Raw genomic sequence first — 20429 nt, 5'->3', positions numbered from 1 at the left:
CCTCATTTTAGATAGTCATTCTTCTAGTTAATATCTTGTCTCATTATTGTACTTGTGGGCAGCTTCTCCCACGTGCCTTAAAAACCTGTCTTAGATGAGAATGAATCAGGCTTTGGTGGTACCAGACTGTCTCTTCTGGCTGTAGAGCTTAGACAACAATTATAGTCTGGATGTCAGATTTTAAGATTGCTGGTATAGGTATGATGATTCACACTGGAAATATCCTCCCCACCCCCGCCCCACCCCAGTGTCCTAAATTTGACAATCTAAATGCATTGCTATTCCTTAATCAAACATTCATCCCTTTTGAAAAAATCTTCAGTTTGATTTTAAAATACGAGTTTATATTTGAATAATAACATTAGAGAAAGGGCATCTACGGGGCTTTGAACTAAGTGAAATTGGATGGCCAGGTTAAATACATTGTATTTTATTTTTAAATTTAATTTATTAAAGCAAAATTAAAGGATAAACTTTGACATTCTGAATAAAGTCTGGCTCTCTGAGTGATCAGAATAATATAGATTTTAAAATACTGATTTACTTTTTCTAATAAAATTTGAGCCAACCCTAGATTTTTTGTTTTCATTCCTTTTTTATTTTGCTGTAATCATTACCACCTTATGTAATATGAAGGAAAAAGTCTATTTGTGCTTGCAATATGTGTTGGCTGTTGTCCTGCCTTGAGGACCTGAGGCTCTCAACAAGTGCTGGATTCCATCAGCCACTTCTATCTAGTAAATGTTATTAAAGGATTTTAGTAATACCAGGAGCTAATTTCCAGCCTTCACCCTGTATCCTTTCAATTTTCTGACAGATAAATATGGATATACCAACATTAGGGCGGGTCTTGGGGAAAATTCAGGGTAATCCTTGGCCACTGGAATTACTATGTCAAGCATTTAGATAATGATTATGGAACTTGTATTGAAACACCCTCAGAAAGAAAACCCAGATATTAATTAATTTAGTGTATTCCATTCTGGATTTTCTTCATAGTCACAGGAACTGTAGTGTGGAAAGACTTTTTACTTGGAAAAAACTTTAAGAGATTATGCGAGATGAATTACCAGTCTAGATACATTTAATCTGATGCTGCACTCTAGTACTTGCATAGTATAAAAAACAGAGACATATTTTTATAATTAGAATTAGTGGGAAGAGATAAATTTGGGGGAATTCAATTTCTGAAATACTAATTTGTAAATTTATAAATTATATTGGCTGATATGCCAAAAAGGACCATTCGTTTCTTAATAGGCTTAGATGACATGTCCACTTTCACCATTGCTTCAATGGCGTTATTTCTAGTAAAGGTCCAGATAGAACAGAGTCCTTAAATATGACTAACATGGTCATGAGTTCTTGATTATTGCTGCATATATCAACAATATCTTCTTTTTCTGTAGTGCCAACTGTGGATGTATTTCAGATCTCTACTAAGGAAAGATTTGGGCTGGGACATCAGCTGAAAAAGTAAGTTTAGAAAGTGTAAACCCCTGGTTTTAGGCAAATATTACACTCTCTTTAGTTCCTGGACCATGTCAAGTAGGATAAAATTCACAGGTTGTCAGGTTGGTTGGATCAAAGTGTTTTGAACTTGTTTTTCTTTAAATAAAAAAATAACAGGATTTGCCTTTTTAAGTTCAGTTTTGACAGTTGTTAGGGAGAACCTGATTTGTGCTTCCTGGCAGGGTTTTCTGTCACTTTGCTGCCGTTTAGGAAGTGAGCTACAAAAGTTCAAGACTGTAGCAAGGAGTGTTCAATTTCATGCTTCTGCTTGGATGGTGAAGCCTCTGGAGCAGGAATCTTTTTGAGCATCATGCATACCCTACGGGGGCTATGCTTCCACGGTGGCCTCTAGGGATGTACCACAGTAATTAGGCCATCCATGTTTTGAGGACAAGAGAGGAGAATAGTTGAAAAAATTAGCAGTTTCATATGTTCATGGTACAATTCAATTTAATCAAATTCTGCTGAGTCATATTTTCACATATGCTTGCATATGTGTAATAACATGACAAGAATATAGGCTTTCATATCTGATGATTACAACATGAAGAATCCCTTAAGAAAAAAAAACATCTTTTGCTGTTTGTGTGTTCAGAAGAATTCAGTGCAGCATTTTCATAATCCTAAAATGAAGCAGTGCTACTGAAATCGCTGGTACATGACTTTGAAGAAGAAAAATTAAAAGCTCCCCAGACATGAACAGTCTCTTAAAACGTTTCAGTACTTAGGCTGTCTCTGATTTGTGCACCAGGTAATTACTAAAGGTTCCCATAAGACATTTTCAAGGGCACAGCTGCATAATTCACAGTTAAGCAGAAGTCAGCATACCCATGAACCCCATGGCCCCTTATGGCTGTGGCAACAGTATATTAATCTTTGAAGATTCACTAAATTTTCAGTAAAATCCATGCCGACTTCCACTTTGACTTTATCACTCAAAGACTAGATTAGAGTCACAGAGTAGTTTGGCTTGGAAGGAACTGCTGGAGGTCACCCAGCGCAACCTCCTACTCCAAGTAACACTAACTTCAAAGTTAGATTAGTTCACTCAGAGTCTCAGGCAGCTGAGCTGTGACATCTCCAGACTTTGAGGGCAACCTATTGTATGTAATCACTCTTGTTGTGGATGTCATCTTTTTATAACCTTTATGTTTTTAGCTTTCCTTGGTGCATCTTGTGACCACTGCCTTTTGCTGTCCATCTCTGGGAAGTGACTGGCTCCATCTTCTCTGTAAACTCTTTTTGGGTAGTGTAATATTCAACATCCCTACCTTCATGTTTGTGCCTTAGGAGAATATGCTCCTACTTGAGCAGTGTGGATGCTGTAGCTTACGTCTGTAGTCACTAGAGAGACAGATGCTTGTGGTTGGGTGGGATGCCTTTGAATCTGTTTGTCTCTAGATTTCCATGAGAGGCATACCTGCAGTGGTTGTTTGTGGTCTTGCAGTGGTTGTTTACGCAGCCTGTATTCTCAAAAAGAGTTCTGTGTAAATTAGTTTTAGGTGAAAAAAAATAATTTTTTAGGAGCTGAGGCACCCAGTCATCAGTCCACATACATGACAGAAAAACTCTGCCTGTAGGGTGAGGACATTTCATCACGTCACCTATGTGGTGAACAGAGAGACCCTAGTATTAAAATGAGTTTGTCTTGGCTAGGATAAAATCTTTTTTTCTTTCTTAATTTGCAGAATCATGCAGACATTTGTTACACAACAGTGGAAGAACAGCAAAGAGAAATCTAATTGTACGCACAATAAGAAGGTGTCTGACAAAAAAGTGAAATCCCCTCTGCACATCTTTTCTACATTGCGCAGGTAATAGCAAGGAAAGTGAGTTGTTAACACCATATCCTGTTCAAAATCCACAGCAGACTTCACAAGGTGAAATGGTGACTTTTCTCCACAGAGAAGTGCTCTATTTATATCTTATCTCATGGGTTTCCAGCCCTTGGCTTGCATGACATCAAAAGTGAACTAGGTACTACTGCAGCTTCTGAGACTGTTTGAAGGAAAAAAAAGTAAAACCCATGGGTTGAGATAAAGACAGTTTAATAAAGCAGCAGAGGAAAAGAATAACCATAATAATAATAATGGTAAGAGAATATACAGAATATACAAAACAAGTGATGCACAATGCAATTGCTCACCACCCACTGGCCAATGCCCAGCCCGCCCCAGGCAGCGATCACTTTCCCCCCAACCAATTTCCCACGAGCATGACATCCTATGGTCTGGCACAGCCCTTTGGCCAGCTGGGGTCAGCTGTCCTGGCTGTGCCCCCCCCCCCCACAGCTTCTTGTGCCCCTGGCAGAGCAGGGGAAGCTGAAAAGTCCCTGACTGGTGTAAGCCCTGCTCAGCAACAACTAAACCATCAGTGAGTTATCAACATTCTTCTCATACTAAATCCAAACCGCAGCACTGTGCCAGCTACTAGGAAGAAAATTAACTCCATCCCAGCTGAAACCAGGACAGGTTGTCTAGCTGTTCTTTCCACAGCTGTATGTGGTTCTAACTTTTTAAAACTAGAATGGTCATTAACAAAAGACTGATTTTTAGAGCTGCTGAGCACCCACCCCTCTCCACTGTTTGAGAACCTTAATGTTCACCACTTCTGAAAGGCAGGCACAAAATTTCAAAGAACAAAGGCAGTAAAAACATAAGTAGTTGTGAAGAGTTCGTTTGAATTCATTATGACTTCTGCAAGTTACTCATGCTTAAGTGTACCTAAAATCAGACTCTGATATTACCTCTTTCAGGAATGTGACTATTTACTCTAGCATGTTTTTCCACTTATGAAGGGTTGACAGATGTCATCTCTTCTGTGATCTGAATTGAATGCTTCTTTGAACATTCCTTCTTTTTGATGAATTTTGCCATTCTAAATTCTGTATATGGAAGAGGGGGAGTACAGCAATCACTCACATTGAAGAAGGAGGGAGGAATGTCAAAGATGACAAAAGATTATTTGTCTTTTCAAAGGTAGAAGAGGAAGGTGGTCTTTTAAGTAGAAAGCTTACCTGTTCCCTACCATGCCACACATCATTGCCTAGTGCAGGCTGTAGCTTGGGGTTCAGTTTTATTCAGAAAGGTCATACAAAAGCCAGCCCAATCTTTCTGTTGATTTGGCTCCTGCAAAGATGGCTCAAACCAAATTCAGGGACCCTCTCTCTCCCTGGAGTGCCATTCCTGCCTCCTGTTGCAGACAGGAGGGTGGTAGTGAGCCACCTACAAGTCAGTCAGCAACCTCCATGTGCATTTTCTACTGTCACTACTTGCTAGCAGGGTGAGGAAACCTGCCGGCCTCTCCCCTTGGGTTTCACTTCTATTCAATTAAAGGCCAAAAAATATTCCAAAGATTGGGGTTTCTTATGAAGCATAGAAGAATGATACAGCATACCTGTTGCATTTTTTCACTTTGCAAGACTCCTCACCAGGACAGCAACAAAGCTGGTGAGGGGTCTAGAGCACAAGTCTTATGAGGAGCGGCTGAGAAATATGTGGGTTTCATTTCAAAGATAATTTCCTGAATATATGGTTTGTTTAGAGACATAGAGACCTTTACAAAGACCTGTAAGGATATAGCTCTAACTTCTGCTTAAGTAGTTAGTTGTCTTTTTGGTAGATGAGCTTATGTGTAAATAGGAGTAAGATGTCTATTCGGTACTGGAAAGTTAGTCCTACATACAATTGCTCATTTTTTTAATGTTGGGATGTGTTTATCACTAGTGAAATACAGAAAGACAGATAATACTTAAAAATTTTTACATATGTGTAGTCTTGATTAATTTGCACAAGATTTTGATTATTCTCCAACTTTGTCTTCTTGTTTATTTTTAAGGTCGCCAAGTTATCCTCCACCTGGCTGTGGTAAAAATAAATCAAAACTGAAGTCAGAACAGGATGGCATCTCCAAAACTCATAAGCTACTGAGAAGGACTTGCTCTAGCACAGTGAAGGCGGAGGATATGTGTGCCACAAAATCTCACAGAACCTTTGGCCGCTCGTTGTCGAGTGACCCTAGGGCTGAACAGACAATGGCTATTAAATCGCACAAACTGTTGAACCGTTCTTGCTCTGCAGCCGTCAAGCAGGAGGAGTGCATCACTTTAAAGCCCCACAAGCTGTTAAGTAGGTCGTGTTCTGGGGACCCTCGATGTGAGCACAACAGCACCTTGAAGCCCCACAAACTTTTAAGCAGGTCCTACTCCAGTAATCTTAGAATGGAAGAATTGGATGGATTGAAGAATCACAAGTTACTCAACAAGACTTACTCCAATGCCCCTAAATCATCCAAAATGGAGTCTTTCAAGGAGTCCACCATAGCAGAGAGCAGGAGGCTCTCTCTTACCTCAGGGCTTATTGGTATCTTAACACCATCTTCATCATCACCTTCACAAGCTGCTGTATGTAATAATTTTTTTATTCCTCTCGTTTTCCTCCCATTATTTTCCAAACATGCTGTTATGCTTGTAACGCAAAGGCATTACTACTTGGGGCATAAGCTAGTGAATATATTGGATATATTAAATAAATGGGAAGACAAGAGCAATGGAGTCAACTTTTTAAGGAGGATTTCAACAGCTGTGCATGCACATCCATTTAAGTTATAAAATGAGAATTTGCTTAGGTCAAGACAGATTTTACATGTCACGTTGAATACAGCTCAGTGTACCTACTGGCCATGGGAAGCGTTCAGTGATCCAGTTCTTTCCCTGCCTCCTTTCTTGCTGCGGGAAGAAGGGAGAGTGTGCACTTCTGTGCTGCAAAATTGGCTTGGTCACACAGGTCTTTTCTCATTTCTCTGTTTGCTTTCTGGGGGAAGCAACTGTCCATTGGCTTGTTCAGGTGCCAAGTCACCTCGCCTTCTGGTCTTTGCATCTGTGATCATCATCATAAATGGAAGGAATGCAGTCATGATTCAGCTCACCTCTTGCGCATTTGTGCTTTGTGAAAGGTTTAAGTTTCAAACAAGCTGGTGGCAGCCGGAGGTCAGGGAAGGAATCGGGTCCACACTGGCCCCCTTTCTTTCCCCAGAGACATGATTGATTGGGAAAACAAAGGCTAGCACATATTCTTATACTTAAGAAAGAGCGCTCAAAATTAATTCTCCTGCCTCTGCCTCCTAAAAGATAGTTTTTGTACTTCAGAGTGGGTCTGTTTGTGCTCTTTCAAGGCACCCATCTATTTTCCGTGTTAGAGCTGGGGAGAGGCACTTAGGAGACGGTCCTCTCCACTTCCTTAGCCTGGTGATAGCTTGATGTTCTCAGCAAGAAAAAGATGATTCTTGCTTGCAATGCCATGCATATATTCAAAACAGTGCATTCTGAATAATGAAATTAGATTGAGAGTGCTATGTCTCATGGTAAATTAGTTTAATAAGCTGTGAGCTATACTCATCAGATGTAAAAGCAGTGATATACTGTCATAAAATCATTTATATACATACTGTGTGGTTGGTTCCTGTAATGTGCACAGCAATATTAATTTAAGGTGAGCCAAAAAGACTTTTTACTTGTCACAGTTTAGAGACGCATTTTTTTCTGAATCAGCAGAGGATGTCTTAACATAGCAAGACTTTTCTCTCCTGAAGTTAATAGAAAAAGTCCCATTGATTTTGATAAGATAATGAAGAATTGACTGAGTGGTTTCATTACTAATGTTATCAGCTGATATAGAAGAAATGCAAGCCCTGCTTGGCAGGCTATAAAAACTACCCGTAATTTATTGCTAGAATGCATTTACTTTGAGGGGAAAATCATCACATACATGGTCAGGTGCAGTTTGATTGATGTTAGTGGAAGGGCATCAACAGTCCATTTCACAGTTTACATGCAGGCACCAGATATATGGGTAGCCTGGGTGCCTAACTGCAATTTGAAGTCAGTGGAATGTGGAAGCATTGAATCGGGACCCTAACTTCTCTTCAGTTCTCAGCTAAAGTATTTCAATCTCATACAGGAATACAATTAGGAGGGTTATGTCCCAGGAGAAAAAATGGAGAATTTTCCCAATTAAGCAGTTAGAGAAATGGAAGGAAATAAGCCTATAAGCAAAACCAAAGAAAAAAGGTGTAAATGGAGGTGATCTGACTCTTATTCAAAACAAGGTTTGACTGAGATAGATTTCAGCCTGGAGGGAATTTTGTACTACTGTAACAGAAGTTCCTTCTAATTTATGTTGCTGTGTGTTGAAAGGAAAAGGCAGAAAGAATTTGAGTGGGATCTGAGCACACAGATCTGTTAGCATGGTGCTTACAGAACTGAGATCTTAATAAACATAAAAGAAAAAGATTTTCAGATGTTCTGAGAGTTACATTAGTCTTTCAAGCCTAAGCAGATAACCCATATTTGGATAGACAGTGCGCAGTTAAAATCTAATAGAAGTTACCCAATGCCAGTTTATTAGAATGGAGTGAAGGCACTGGTGTTTCTATTTGAGACTGAAGTTTTGGGGATGCTGAGATACAAAACCTCATCAGATTTAAGAACTAAAAAGAAATGCTAAAAATCTACCCCACACTCAGCAAACCATAAAAGGATTGATTATTTGTAACTTCTGTTTTTTGCAAATGACAGATCTTTTTAGATGCAAATATTAATTAACATATTTGCACACAAAAAATACAAATGTTTTACTATTTCCTTATAATTAGTCTACCAACACTAAAGTTGCCTCAACTTCTTCCTTGCAGCAAAATTATGGTGCAAAATGCATTCCGGTACGAGACCGTGGCTTTCTTGTGCAGGTAGGATGTCATATCTTACCCATTTATGAAACATTGTGGAGCATGAGCTGACTGTTAATTATTTTTAAGCAGATGTTGTTATTCTCATTTTCATTGTTCTCAGACTATTGAATTTGCTGAGCAGCGGATACCAGTATTGAATGAATACTGTGTAGTTTGTGATGAACCCCACGTGTTCCAGAATGGCCCTATGCTGAGGGTAAGTCGTGTGCTTGCTGGAATAAACAATGCATTTTGTAATGCCTTAAATAGCAATGGACCACAGAAACCTGTTACAAAACTATTGAATTATTTCAGATGCATTTCATCCTAATATCCTTTTAAGATGCAAAAATGTAATGCACAGTAACTGGATTTTGCTGTAAATTTAAAAAAAATGTTTTGCAAGCAAGGGAGATGGAAATTAGGCTTGTATACTGTCACAGAAACATAAAGGGGGGACGTATTTTGCTGAACGCTATTGTGCTACAGTAGTCACAACTGGATAGATAAGATGGAGTAAGTGCATTAGGGTGCTTTGCCCATCCTCTGGCATTCTTTTAAAAGCTTAGGGTCACCTCAGTCCTTGAGCTCTTATCAAGCCATGATATTCAGACCCACTGGTGTTAATGTCACAAGGCTGTGAAGTTCTCCTGACCCTCTTTTACCCATGGGGCACTGGAATGAGCCATCCTCCATCATGTGATAAAAAAGGCAGTAGAAGGAGGTGCTCTGTGAAGTGTGAGATCTAGCAGTGACCTAGTCCAGGGGCACTGTTGTGGTTCAGTATGCCCAAAGTCCAGCCAGTTAGGCAATTCTTCCTTCCTTTCATTCCTGTGTAACTGGGAATCAGGATTTTTGCATGCCGCATGTGGTACCCTCTCATGTTATTGGTGAATGCAAACAGTGAAAAAGAGTAGGACTGGTCATGAGAGACACACTCTGCCTGCAGCTGGTAGATCAGTGCAGCTTTGTGAAAGAGTATATTAGGAGAATAAAATTCTTACCTTTAGGACTGATCTTGCAATTTAGAATCCTGTCCTGAATCCTATGGAAACCTGAGTAACCTTAAAAGATTAAAGCCATGGAAAACTGTTTAATACCAGCATGGGAATGGTCTGACACAGTGCCAATTTCTTCACAGTGTGGCAAGCAACTACTCATAGTTGAAGCAGACATCATCTATGATAGTTCTGTCTGTGGAACTAAATTCAGGAAGGTTATTGCTTCCACGGTAGCAGATGTCACCTCAGCATCATCCCCCCCTGACACCCAGTGGCACCACGGTCAGGCGTTCTGACTGCAGCAGGGTATGCAAATGGGCTGCTAATAGGATTTGCAAAAGCATCTACATATTCAGTTAACACATTTTAAGTCATGATTAAACCTCTGTACTTTTGAAAACCTGATCAGGTAGGTTTTTTGCCTCTTCAAGCTCATATCTACCTTTTGAAAACATGGTTTTCTGCCAGATTTATCAGCAACCAGACTGATTAGAAGCTGTAGAAAAGGCATCAATTCCTTGTTGTTCATCTTTAAATGCACTGCTATGCATATTACCTGTGATGGGATGAGATAAGACAAAGTGGGTAATGTTTGGATAATGAGTAAAGTTTGGATAATATAATTACTTAAATTACTGGGTTTTATGTATTGTCCATAGGACAAAGCAAACAGGATTCCTGTTTACATGATGAACTATTAAAAGAAAACAGAATTTAAATTCATCTACTCTAAATAAAAGAATCTTAATTCTTCCTGCTTAGAGATTAAAATCCCTCAGAATTACTTTTCTCTGTCTTCAGCTTAAAGAGGGTTCATTTTAGCTATATGTTTGAGAGCTTGTCAGTGCCTCAGAACAGAGGGAAGTGCAAACATGTTTGTCACTAAACATACATTCATCAGTGCCTTTGCAAGTAGCATAACCTAGCAAGCTTTGCAAAAATGAAAGGGTGTCCTTATATAACCAGGGAGAAGGAGATAGGAGGAAGAAATCTTAACATGCTCTGTATGCTTGAATGACTCAGTAAGCAAAATAGAGCCATTAATGAGTTTGCAGTTCTGTGGAAGGTGAGAAAGGATCTGTCTGAATCGAGCATGAGCTTGCCAAAGGTTCTTAAGGAAATTTATGCTTCACTGTACTGAGAGCTCTGGCCAAGGCAGCCTGAAGTAGTCAATTGTAGGGTTTATTTACGTGCTTCAGCAGCACACACACATGCACACACATATACACACACATACATGTATATTTATATATAATGTATATAAAGAGAATAAAGAATGACCCAACTGAAAGAGCACTTTATGTTTAACACTGCTACAACAGTGCATGTCAGGAGTACGGTACTTTATTAAGCAGAATGGAGGGGGCTTTCATTTAAGGCAAGGCTACATGCAGTCTAGCCTTATGTCACTTAATGGATCCCACATGTAGTATCCCTGGCCTTCATAAAGAGCTTCGGAGTGCTCATGCTTTTGATACTACAATAACTTCACCAGGTTTCATAATGGTCAGAACTTTGCTACAGTCTGCTTATGTTTTTAGATTCTGTTTCTAGATCCCGTTTTATACAGATGTCCATATCTCAAAGGCATTACTTAGATAGGCTCTCACCAGACATGCCACAGACTAAATAGCTCTGGATGGTTTACCAGTCTCTTCCTTTAAATACTAGTTCTTCCACACAGATGCACAAAGGGTCATGTCTGGATGTGTATATCCTTAATTATGAGTTTCCCGTCTACCTTTTGGACCTTTTTTTCAACAACAAAGAAGGCATATGAATTTATAAAAGCAGAGCAAAGTTATTGCTTGAGAAATTATTTTAAAATTTATTTAGGCTTGATTTTCTGGTCTGTAATGGAGTTTATACAATTGCAAAGAAGCCAGTAGAGAATTTGATTGTGTAATCCTCCAGTATGTCAGCCTGACACCTTTCCTGAACTATAGTGTGATTTAATTAATGTCCTGAAATGCAGTTTAAAAAATTCAACAATCGCCATTCCACAGTAATTACATTCTTTTAATACTGTAAACTCTCATACCTGGGTGTAATTTTTTTGTGCTAGTTATTAAAGACTTGCATAATTCAGGTGTCTTATCCTAGGGACAGTTGAAGATACCAAGTGAAACTGAGAGGTAAAGTTTTTCCTTTCTGTAGATTTTCTGTACAAGCTGGTTCTTTTTCTTAGTTATAAAGTATCTTTAAATCAGTCTCTCTCAGCACAAGCTTTCTTCTCAGTGTTGTTTCTTTTTCCTAGATAATTTCTGCAGGGTGTTCTGGCTTTAATATCAATTTCAATTTACTTTGCTTTCTTAAAACCTTGACATCTTCTTTCTCATAAGAGGAACTTGATGTCAAGATGCGTCTTTTTTGTATAGCTTAATTTATACAATAGATCCACATGGCAGACATACCATTATATGGAAGACGTCTGTTGCAGAACAGCCATGTAACACAATTGCATGTGTTTTGCTTTATGCTCTTACAACAGACACCTGTCTTGCAGCAGAGCCCACGGTACTAATCTAGTCATGCAAACATTCCCTGGTGGTTCAGGGGTCCTGTTGTATACAGGAATCTTTGGATGTTGTTAGGCTGTCTTAGTCACCTATTGAGGATAGATAAAGAGGCTACCTTAGTGACTTTCTGGAGATTAATAAGGACAAAATTCTTAGATTTCTCTTGGGAATTTCTTTATGGAGCAAAGTATGGATCTTTCAGAACAACCATTTTTGTTTTGAGCTCCAAAAGTTCCCTGAAATACAGAAGACAAGAATTACAGATGCAGTTCCTGTGTGTACTCCACAAGTGCATGTGTAGATAAAACCACATTATGTAGATAGGGTAACTTCAAAACACCAATGTTCTCACAAGGAACTGCAGCTATATTACTGTGAAGGGGAAGGACAACAGTTCTCTGGAATAGAAGAAGTCCTAGAAAAGTATTATAAAGCATCATGAAGCTGTAACACTCTTCTTTATAGAGGTCTATGGTCCATTGCTTCATTCCATCCCCTTTTTCAAAAAAACAGTAAAGCAGGCAATGTACTTTCCTGTAGGTATCACACCCAGGTAAGATGAAGATGAATGTTATTTCTCACTATAGCATGTTTCTTCAGTATTTATTTCAAGAGCACAGTGAGATCTAATGATTATTTACAGTGCACCCAAAATTATAAAAGCTAAATTGGATGCTTAGAGATACACACTTACATAGAATGCCACCGAAAGCTGCAAATTCCCTGAAATCACTGCATGGCATGATTTGCAGTCTTTCTGCAAAGCACAGGGAAAATTCAATAAATACATGGATCCTAAGAAGAAAAAGTATTATTTAAACTCTTGCATAACATAGACCATACTATTTCATGCAGTTATTCCTAACAGTGTCTGAATCCTACATGTTCCACTCTTCATAGAAGGATTAAGAAACAGCTTTGAAATCATTGAAGAGGGTTGGGACTGAAGCCTTTACATCCAAACAGCTCCCTTATCTCATGTAAAGAATCACAGTGCATCCTCCTGCAAGGCAACCTGTGCTGCACAGCTCTCCAGAGCTCTGTCATCAGTCTCTTCTGAAGTAGCTCTTTGCTAAGCTTTAGAAAACAGTGGGAAATACAAGGTCAGACATAGGTTTTGTGCTGAGGAGAGATGAGAAGGCAGACCTGGTAAACCTACTGAAAACAAGAAGAGTCTGCTCATTTGAATCGTTAGCCTTGTGTTACTGTCTTTGAATTTGTTCTCAAAAGAGAAGTTTAGATGAGTGAGACGTGGACTATTATTTGTTTGTAATTAATGACTAGCTTTGAATTGTTTCAAAAACATATTTTGAAATGCTTTTTTTCTGACATTTTCAAACAGTTGGTATATCGTTCACATATGTGTTGTTAAAATAGTTAAATAGATTATCCTGCTTTCTGTAAAACTACCATATTAGACTAAATATTAGAGTTAAACTTAGGATTAATGACTTCCACGAAGCCCATTGTAAAGTACTGAGATAGTCTCCCATGGGGCATGTGTCTCTAATGAAAAGCCCCTGCAACTGCAGGTTGTTTCATCCACTGTCGTTCACTAGCTTTTGAAAAGGTTAGAGACTCCATAGAATCTCTTGGCAACGTGTTCCAGTGCTTAATAAAGCTTTAGAGAAAGCCAGTTTTAGTTTTATCTAAAACATTAGATAAAGTTTAGATAAAACTAGTCCTTTATGAGCGAATAAAAGCACTAACTGACCTCCAAAGGTACTTCTCAACCATATTATTTGGTTCACCTAGCTAAAAAATGTATTTTCCAAAGCAGATATAATAATGTATTAAAGAAACTTCAGCATTATTTGGTTCTATATTTGAAGGCTACTAACTTTTTTTTAATGCCATATGAAATTCTTCCTGTTACTCTAGAGCTGATAATAATATTCTAGGGAAGGAGTAAGTTGAATTTTAATAATGCAGCATTTTTGCTGCTATAATAGGAAAGAGATATCTTGTTTTAGGAATTCAGCACATACTTTTATTACAAATATTTAAATATAATGAGATCATGAGTCATTAACAAAAGGGGTGTTATATTTAAGGATCTGCTTAAATGAAGTATAATACAAATATATTATTGTGTATTATCATATTCAAAGACTGGAGGAAAGCAAATGTCACTCCTCTCTTCAAGAAGGGCAAGAAGGGGAGGACCAAGGCTACGGGCTGGTCACCCTCACCTCGATCCCTGGGAAGATGGTGGAGCAGCTAAGCCTGGAAACCATTCCCAGGCACATTAAGGACAAGAAAATCATCAGGAGTAGTCAGCATGGCTTCACCAAAGGGAAGTCATCCTTGATCCACTTGATAGACTTCTGTGATGAGAAGTAGCTGGTCTGGTAGACAAGGGGAAAGCAGTGGATATTGCCTACCTGGACATCAGTAAGGCCTTTGACTCTGTCTGTCATAAGATCCTTATAGACAAGCTGTTGATGCATGGGCTGGAGGAGGAGAAAGACTGAAAACTGGCTGAATGGCCGAGCCCAGAGGGTGATGATCAGTGGCACAAAGCGTGGTTGGAGGCCAGTAGCTAGTGATGTACCCCAGGGGTCAATACAGGGTCCAGTCCTGTTTAATATCTTCATTAATTATCTGGATGTGGAGCAGAGTGTACCCTCAGCAAGTTTGTAGACGATACAAAACTAGGATAAGTGGGTGATACTCCAGAGCAATTGCTCTCCATTCAGAGAGACCTCGACAGGCTGGAGAAATGGGCTGACAGGAGTCTCATGCAGTTCAGCAAGGAGAAGTGCAAAATCCTGCACCTAGGGAGGAACAACCCCAGACACCAACATATGCTGGGCCCCACCCAGCTGGAAAGCAGCTTGGCAGAAAAGGACCTGTGGGTCATGGTGGACACCAAGTTGAACATGAGCCAGCAATGTGCTCTTGCAGTAAGGAAGGTTAATGGTATCCTGTGCTGCATTAACCAATAGCTGCCAGCAGGTGGGGGGAGGTGATCCTTGCCCTCTACCCAATGCTGGTGTGGCCACACCTGGAGTATTGTGTCCAGTTCTGGGCCTCCCCATACAAGAGAGATATGGAGCTACTGGAGAGAGTCTAGCAAAGGGCCACTAAGATGATTAAGGGACTGGAGCATTTCACGTAGGAGGAAAGGCTGAGAGAGCTGGGACTGGAAAAGAAAAGGCTCAGGCAGGATCTTACTGACGTCTATAAATACCTGAAGAGAAGGTGCAAAGAGGATGGAGAGAGGCTCCCTTCAGTGGTGCCTAGTGACAGGACAAGAAGCAACGGGCACAAACTGAAACACAGGAGGTTCCACTGGAACATCACAAAACCCTTTTCTACTTTTTTCACCTTTTCTCCGGGTGACTGAGCATGGGAGCAGGTTGCCCAGAGAGGTTATGGAGTCTACATCCATGGAGATCGTCAAAAGCCATCTCTACGCAGTCCTGGGCAACTGCATCTAGGAGAGTCTGCTTGAGCAGGGGTGTTGGACCAGATGACTTCTGGAGATCCCTTCCAACCTCAATCATTCTGTAATTCTGTGATGATAGTCAGCTTTTACGTAGTATGATTTGTGTGGCTAATGTCTATCTTACTATCTACACCTTCCTGAATTCCTCATTTACAAATACTGAAGCCACTGGTAAAACAGCACCACTGAATGGATTTTAAGGACCCGTGAGACACTTACACAGGACAAAAAAAAATATCTCAGAATATATTCAATAAGGTGATTAAAAAAACCTGTCTGTATCAATTGTTCTTTCAGTCAGGAAGTCTTTTTAGAGTGCCATCTTGTGTTGAAACCTCAGACTGAGGCTCTTTAGAACAAAGCAGGAAACAGTGAAAACCACAGCAAAACAAAGTCTTGAAGCTAGTTTCTTTGAAATTTGTATTCTGTTACAGACATCTCTGCTGTTTAAAGTTTTGCCCATAAAATATGAATGGTAAAATACTGTAAAACAATATTTGAAATACCTTTTTTTTGTATTTAGCTGTAAAAATAAGTAGTCTGGTAATTGATACATCCATTCTTGTATTAGTAAGCTTACATTTTTAGAATGTTTTTCATCTCAAAGTCCTCAGTTATGATTTATTCATTATAGGTGAAATCTTGGCCTCGGTGAGTTGCTGTGAAGTTGAAGAGGTCTTGGATTTCTCTGTCCTTTCAATATAAGATTCTTAGCCACCACTGAAACACAATAGCATTGATGTTCCAGAAACAGTGCACCGCTCAGGGTTGGGAGGTTTTTGGAGTAGAGTAAACATCATTGAACTATGGAGAAAAGTGGAGGTCTACAAATATGTTTAGCCAGACCAGAGGTTGGACAAGATGCTTGTGGAATTCCAAGATTCTTGTGGAATAACACAGTGGTCCTTCTTATCATTACTCCGTAATATAGGCTGGTTTTACCTCTTTTTATGAAAAAAGCCACTCCAGCTACAATCAGTACTTTAGTAGAATGGATTTCAATCACTTTATTTTTTACCAGGAGAATAAAATGGCAGCAGTATAGCTTTTCCTGTCACCAAGAACTTACCAAAGTGCACTTTGCCCAGCTAGAACTCTATAATGCTTGTCTATTTGCCATCTATTTATGTATCTGGGAAGTAGTAAAAATAAAAATGTGTATAAGCTGTCCAAGAATGCAGAAACAAAACGAAAAACAGAAAATAACATTGGGACAGCCAAAACAAATCCAAACAGAACAAGTGATATTTCTTACTCAGCCTGTCTACCCTCATCTTTCTACAGGTTCTATCTGCTTACCACTGTGGTATCTCTCATGTCAGCAGTATGTTCCTTATATTGCATGAATATTGTGAGATTATTCAGAGACCTTACCCTACAGATTTATAGTGAGATAGGGTATTAACTATGGGTCCATATGGGTCCCTAAATTTCATCCCATTAATTTTAGCCCAGTGATCATCTAGTCAAGCTGCCTGACCAATTCAGGGCTGACCAAAAGTTAAAGAAGGTTGTTAAGGGCACTGTCCAAATGCCTCTTAAACATTGACAGGCTTGGGGGATCTACCACCTCTCTAGGAAGTCTGTTCCAGTGTTTGACCACCCTCTCAGTAAAGAAATGCTTCCTCACGTCCAGTCTAAACCTCCCCTGGCACAGCTTTGAACCATTCCCACGTCCCACCACTGGATCCCAGGGAGAAGAGACCAGCACCTCCCTCTCCACGTCCCCTCCTCAGAAAGCTGGAGAGAGCAATGAGGTTGCCCCTGAGCCTCCTTTTCTCCAAACTAGACAAGCCCAAAGTCCTTAACCACTCCTCATAGGACATTCCTTCCAACCCTTTCACCAGCTGTGTTGCCCTCCTCTGGACGCATTCAAGGACCTTCTTAAATTGTGGGGCTCAGAACTGCACACAGCACTCGAGGCCACACCAGCACTGAATCCAGTGGGATAATCACCTCTTTTGACCATCTGGTGATGCTGTGTTTGATGCCCCCCAGGATGGGGTTTGCCCTCCTGGCTGCCAGGGCACGCTGCTGACTCACATTGAGCCTGCTGTCGACCAGCACCCCCCGGATCCCCTTCTGCAGAGCTGCTCTCCAGCCACTCCTCTCCCAATTTATTCCTGTGCCTGGCATTATTCCATACTAGGTGCAGAATCTGGCATGTGGATATATGGCAGTGGAGGCCCCATCCCTGGAAACATTCAAAGCCAAGTTGGATGGGGCTCTGAGCAACCTGATCTAGTTAAAGATGTCCCAGCTCACTGCAGGGCAGTTGGACTAGATGATCTCTAAAGGTCCCTTCCAACGCAAAACATTCTGTGATTCTATGATTTTGACTTGTTAAATTTCATCCTATTAATCATAACCCAATGCTCCAATCTATCTAGATCTCTCTGCAAGGCCTCTTGTCCCTCAAGAGAGTCAGCAGCACCTCCCAGTTTGGTACCATCAGCAGATTTGCTAATGATGCATTCAACTCCTGCCTCCAGATCATTGGTAAATACTTTGAACAGGACTGGCCCTAGATTTGAATGCTGAGAAGCACCACAGGTGACTGGTCACCAGCCAGATGCAGCCCCACCCAGTACAGCCCTTTGAGCCCTGCCCTTCAGCCGGTTCTTCACCCAGCGCACTGGGAACTCACCTATCCCACAGTTGGACAACTTGTCCAGAAGGATGCTGTGAGGGACAGTATCAAAGGCCTTACTAAAATCCAGAAAAACTATACCTACCACCTTCCCTTCATCCACTAGGTGGGTGACTTTGTCATGGAAGGACATCAGACCAGTTAAACAGGAATTCCCTTTTGTGAACACATGTTGACTCAGCCTGATGATTGCATTGTTTTTTAAATGCCTGTCAGTAATACCCAGTATGATCTTCTCCTTAATTTTTCGAGGAGCTGAAGTTAGACTAACAGATCTGTAGGTTCCTGTGGTAGTTTGACTTCATTTGAAAATTCAGGACACAGGTCTACTTCTTGGTATTTTTTTAGTTTTAAAGCAATTCCTAAATCCAGTGTAAGTGGACAAATATTTCATTTGAATAAGTTTTTTTTTAAATGTATGTTTTAGTATAAAGCAAACGCATGCCAATAAAGATTATTAAAATACAAAGCTGAATCTTAATTTTAATAAATCATAAGAGTTTTAATCCACTATGAGCTAGTGCTGGATGCTTCACTCAGAAGTATAAACCATGGCAGAGTAGGCAGATGTGCATTAAACTTGCCTTTCAAAAGAATATTGATCGCTGATAATTAAAAATTGCTTAAACTCTGAAGCTTGATAAAACCTATGTTACAGTTAAGGGCAATTCTGCATTATTTCAGTCATGATTTAAGTAAATACAGAAATCATACAACTTGGACTCAAATTTTTACCTTGTAGTTCTGTGGGAGTGTGTTCTAAGATACACATTACCTAAAACCTTATTTTATCAGTTTTGAATTGAATTGACCTTTCTCTTACACACTAGGAAACCTAGAAGTCTTGAACTCATAGATGTGGTTTGCTCTTGTCCTCCTACAGAGAATGAGAATTTTGCATTTGGTGTTTAAGCAGCACGGGTAGAAAGTATAAAAGTACCTCATCAGTGCCTGCCTTCCAGGTACCGCTTTTACCTTGTGTGTTGGATCTGTAGATACAACTGAGGCTTCTGTAGCATTTGTTAATTCTTCTGAAAGCATGGCTTACAGATGTAAGCTATTAGAGAGATGGAAGAGAGCCTTTCCTACAGCTCTGGATTCTGTTTCAGAATTAGTAATGTTATTTGTAGTGCTCCGAATGTGACTGGTCCTTACGTAATATGAACTCAGGTGGTAGAGAACTGGCAACCAATCTTACTTTGCCTTTTCTTACAATTATAGCTAAGACATACCTAAAAATCTGTAAGTGACACAAACTGTGAAATAAACCTTAAAAATTTGAAAGCTCACTTGCTAAAGAGACTTTTACTTACCAGACTCCTTTCCTTCTGTCTTTTCCCCGCTCTCTTTTTTCTTTCTTTTCTTTCCTTCTTTCTTTCCTTCTTTCTCTTTCTTTCTTTCTCTCTGTCTATCCACATTTTCAGTCTTATTGCTGCTGTATTATATCCTCATCCTTCTGGTGAGTGTAATGCAGAGAAAGGAAGAAATTCCTCCTATGGAAAAAACTAACAAGTACCATGGCTGAAAGTAGGAAACAGAACAGAGATTTAAGTTACGTTTCATGTCCATGCCTGTCGCTTTAATTAGTAGAAGTGAGATGGTCACTAATGGTTTCACCTTTACCATTTGTTGCATTTGCTGTAAGTCAGGCTATGAGCCTTCCCCGAACTTCTCCTTTTTATATCAAGAGTTTTTAGGTGTGTCAGTCATGTTGCAGGCTCATTAGTGTCTATGTGACATCCCTCTGGATACAGGAAAGGGTGGCACATTGCTCTTCTGAGCACAGCCACAGCACACATTAGAAAGTAGCAAGATAGATCAATATCGGCTATGAAAGTTTCAGCTTTTTTCAAGCTGAAAGAATGTCTGGAAAATATTTTAAGTAGTGTATGAGTCCAGGAACCAGAATATGTCATAGTACCTATGGTTTGCCTGTCTGCCAGTCACAGTCACTGCTGTAAGAAATGACACTTGGCATCGTAACTTGCGGAAACTGATTGAGCCCTTTTTCATCACAGCAGTAGCTGGGTGGGTACTACTGAGTATGCAAAGAATGGGCGTGGCTAAAGGAAAAGTCTGAAAACCTCAAAAGCTCAAAAAATGGTTTCTGCTTTGGTCAGTGCCTTCTGCTTCCAAGCATCTGCAGTCTCAGGTTAACTGCCCAGCTCTCGTTTTCTTCTGGCTTTTCCCCACTGGAATAATTATCCTTCTAAATAGTCTTTCAGTGCCAGTGATCTTTACTTAGCTAATAGTTTTGTGGAATTCAATGGCTTTATGCTCATTTTCTCCTTTCAAGTGAAAATTAAAGTATATGTGAGACCACTAGCAGCTGATGTGGTTGAAGGGGAGTTACAGCTGCCCTGTTCAGGTAGTGGAGAGCAAAGTTGCCCAGCTGGTCAGCTCTGCATGCCTTCAGGGTGATGGTTGTAAAATTCTGTGTGCACCTAAGATGAGGTTCACATTTGGAAATACATACTTCTGTTTATAAGCTCTGTTTTGTCATGTGTTTTCCCTTTGAAAACAATGGAAACTAGCAATCTAAAAGAGGTTGGATATTCTGTACCTTTGTG

At 39.9% G+C, this 20429-nt stretch overlaps 1 protein-coding gene across 1 annotated transcript in view; it reads left to right on the top strand.

Moving 5' to 3' along the window:
- Positions 1-20429, top strand: part of PARP8 (poly(ADP-ribose) polymerase family member 8) — a 121345-nt gene that overhangs the window by 75296 nt on the left and 25620 nt on the right. The window contains exons 10-14 of the mRNA XM_009644803.2: positions 1410-1476; positions 3201-3326; positions 5350-5914; positions 8203-8256; positions 8360-8455. Coding sequence (XP_009643098.1) covers positions 1410-1476; positions 3201-3326; positions 5350-5914; positions 8203-8256; positions 8360-8455 — 908 coding nt within the window. The remainder of the gene's footprint in view (positions 1-1409; positions 1477-3200; positions 3327-5349; positions 5915-8202; positions 8257-8359; positions 8456-20429) is intronic.

The sequence above is a fragment of the Egretta garzetta genome, unplaced genomic scaffold (genome assembly GCF_000687185.1).
Source record: "Egretta garzetta isolate BGI_Z169 unplaced genomic scaffold, ASM68718v1 scaffold268, whole genome shotgun sequence".
Classification (NCBI taxonomy): domain Eukaryota; kingdom Metazoa; phylum Chordata; class Aves; order Pelecaniformes; family Ardeidae; genus Egretta; species Egretta garzetta.
The sequence above is the reverse complement of the archived record's forward strand: the minus strand, read 5'-3'. Positions and strand labels throughout refer to the sequence as shown.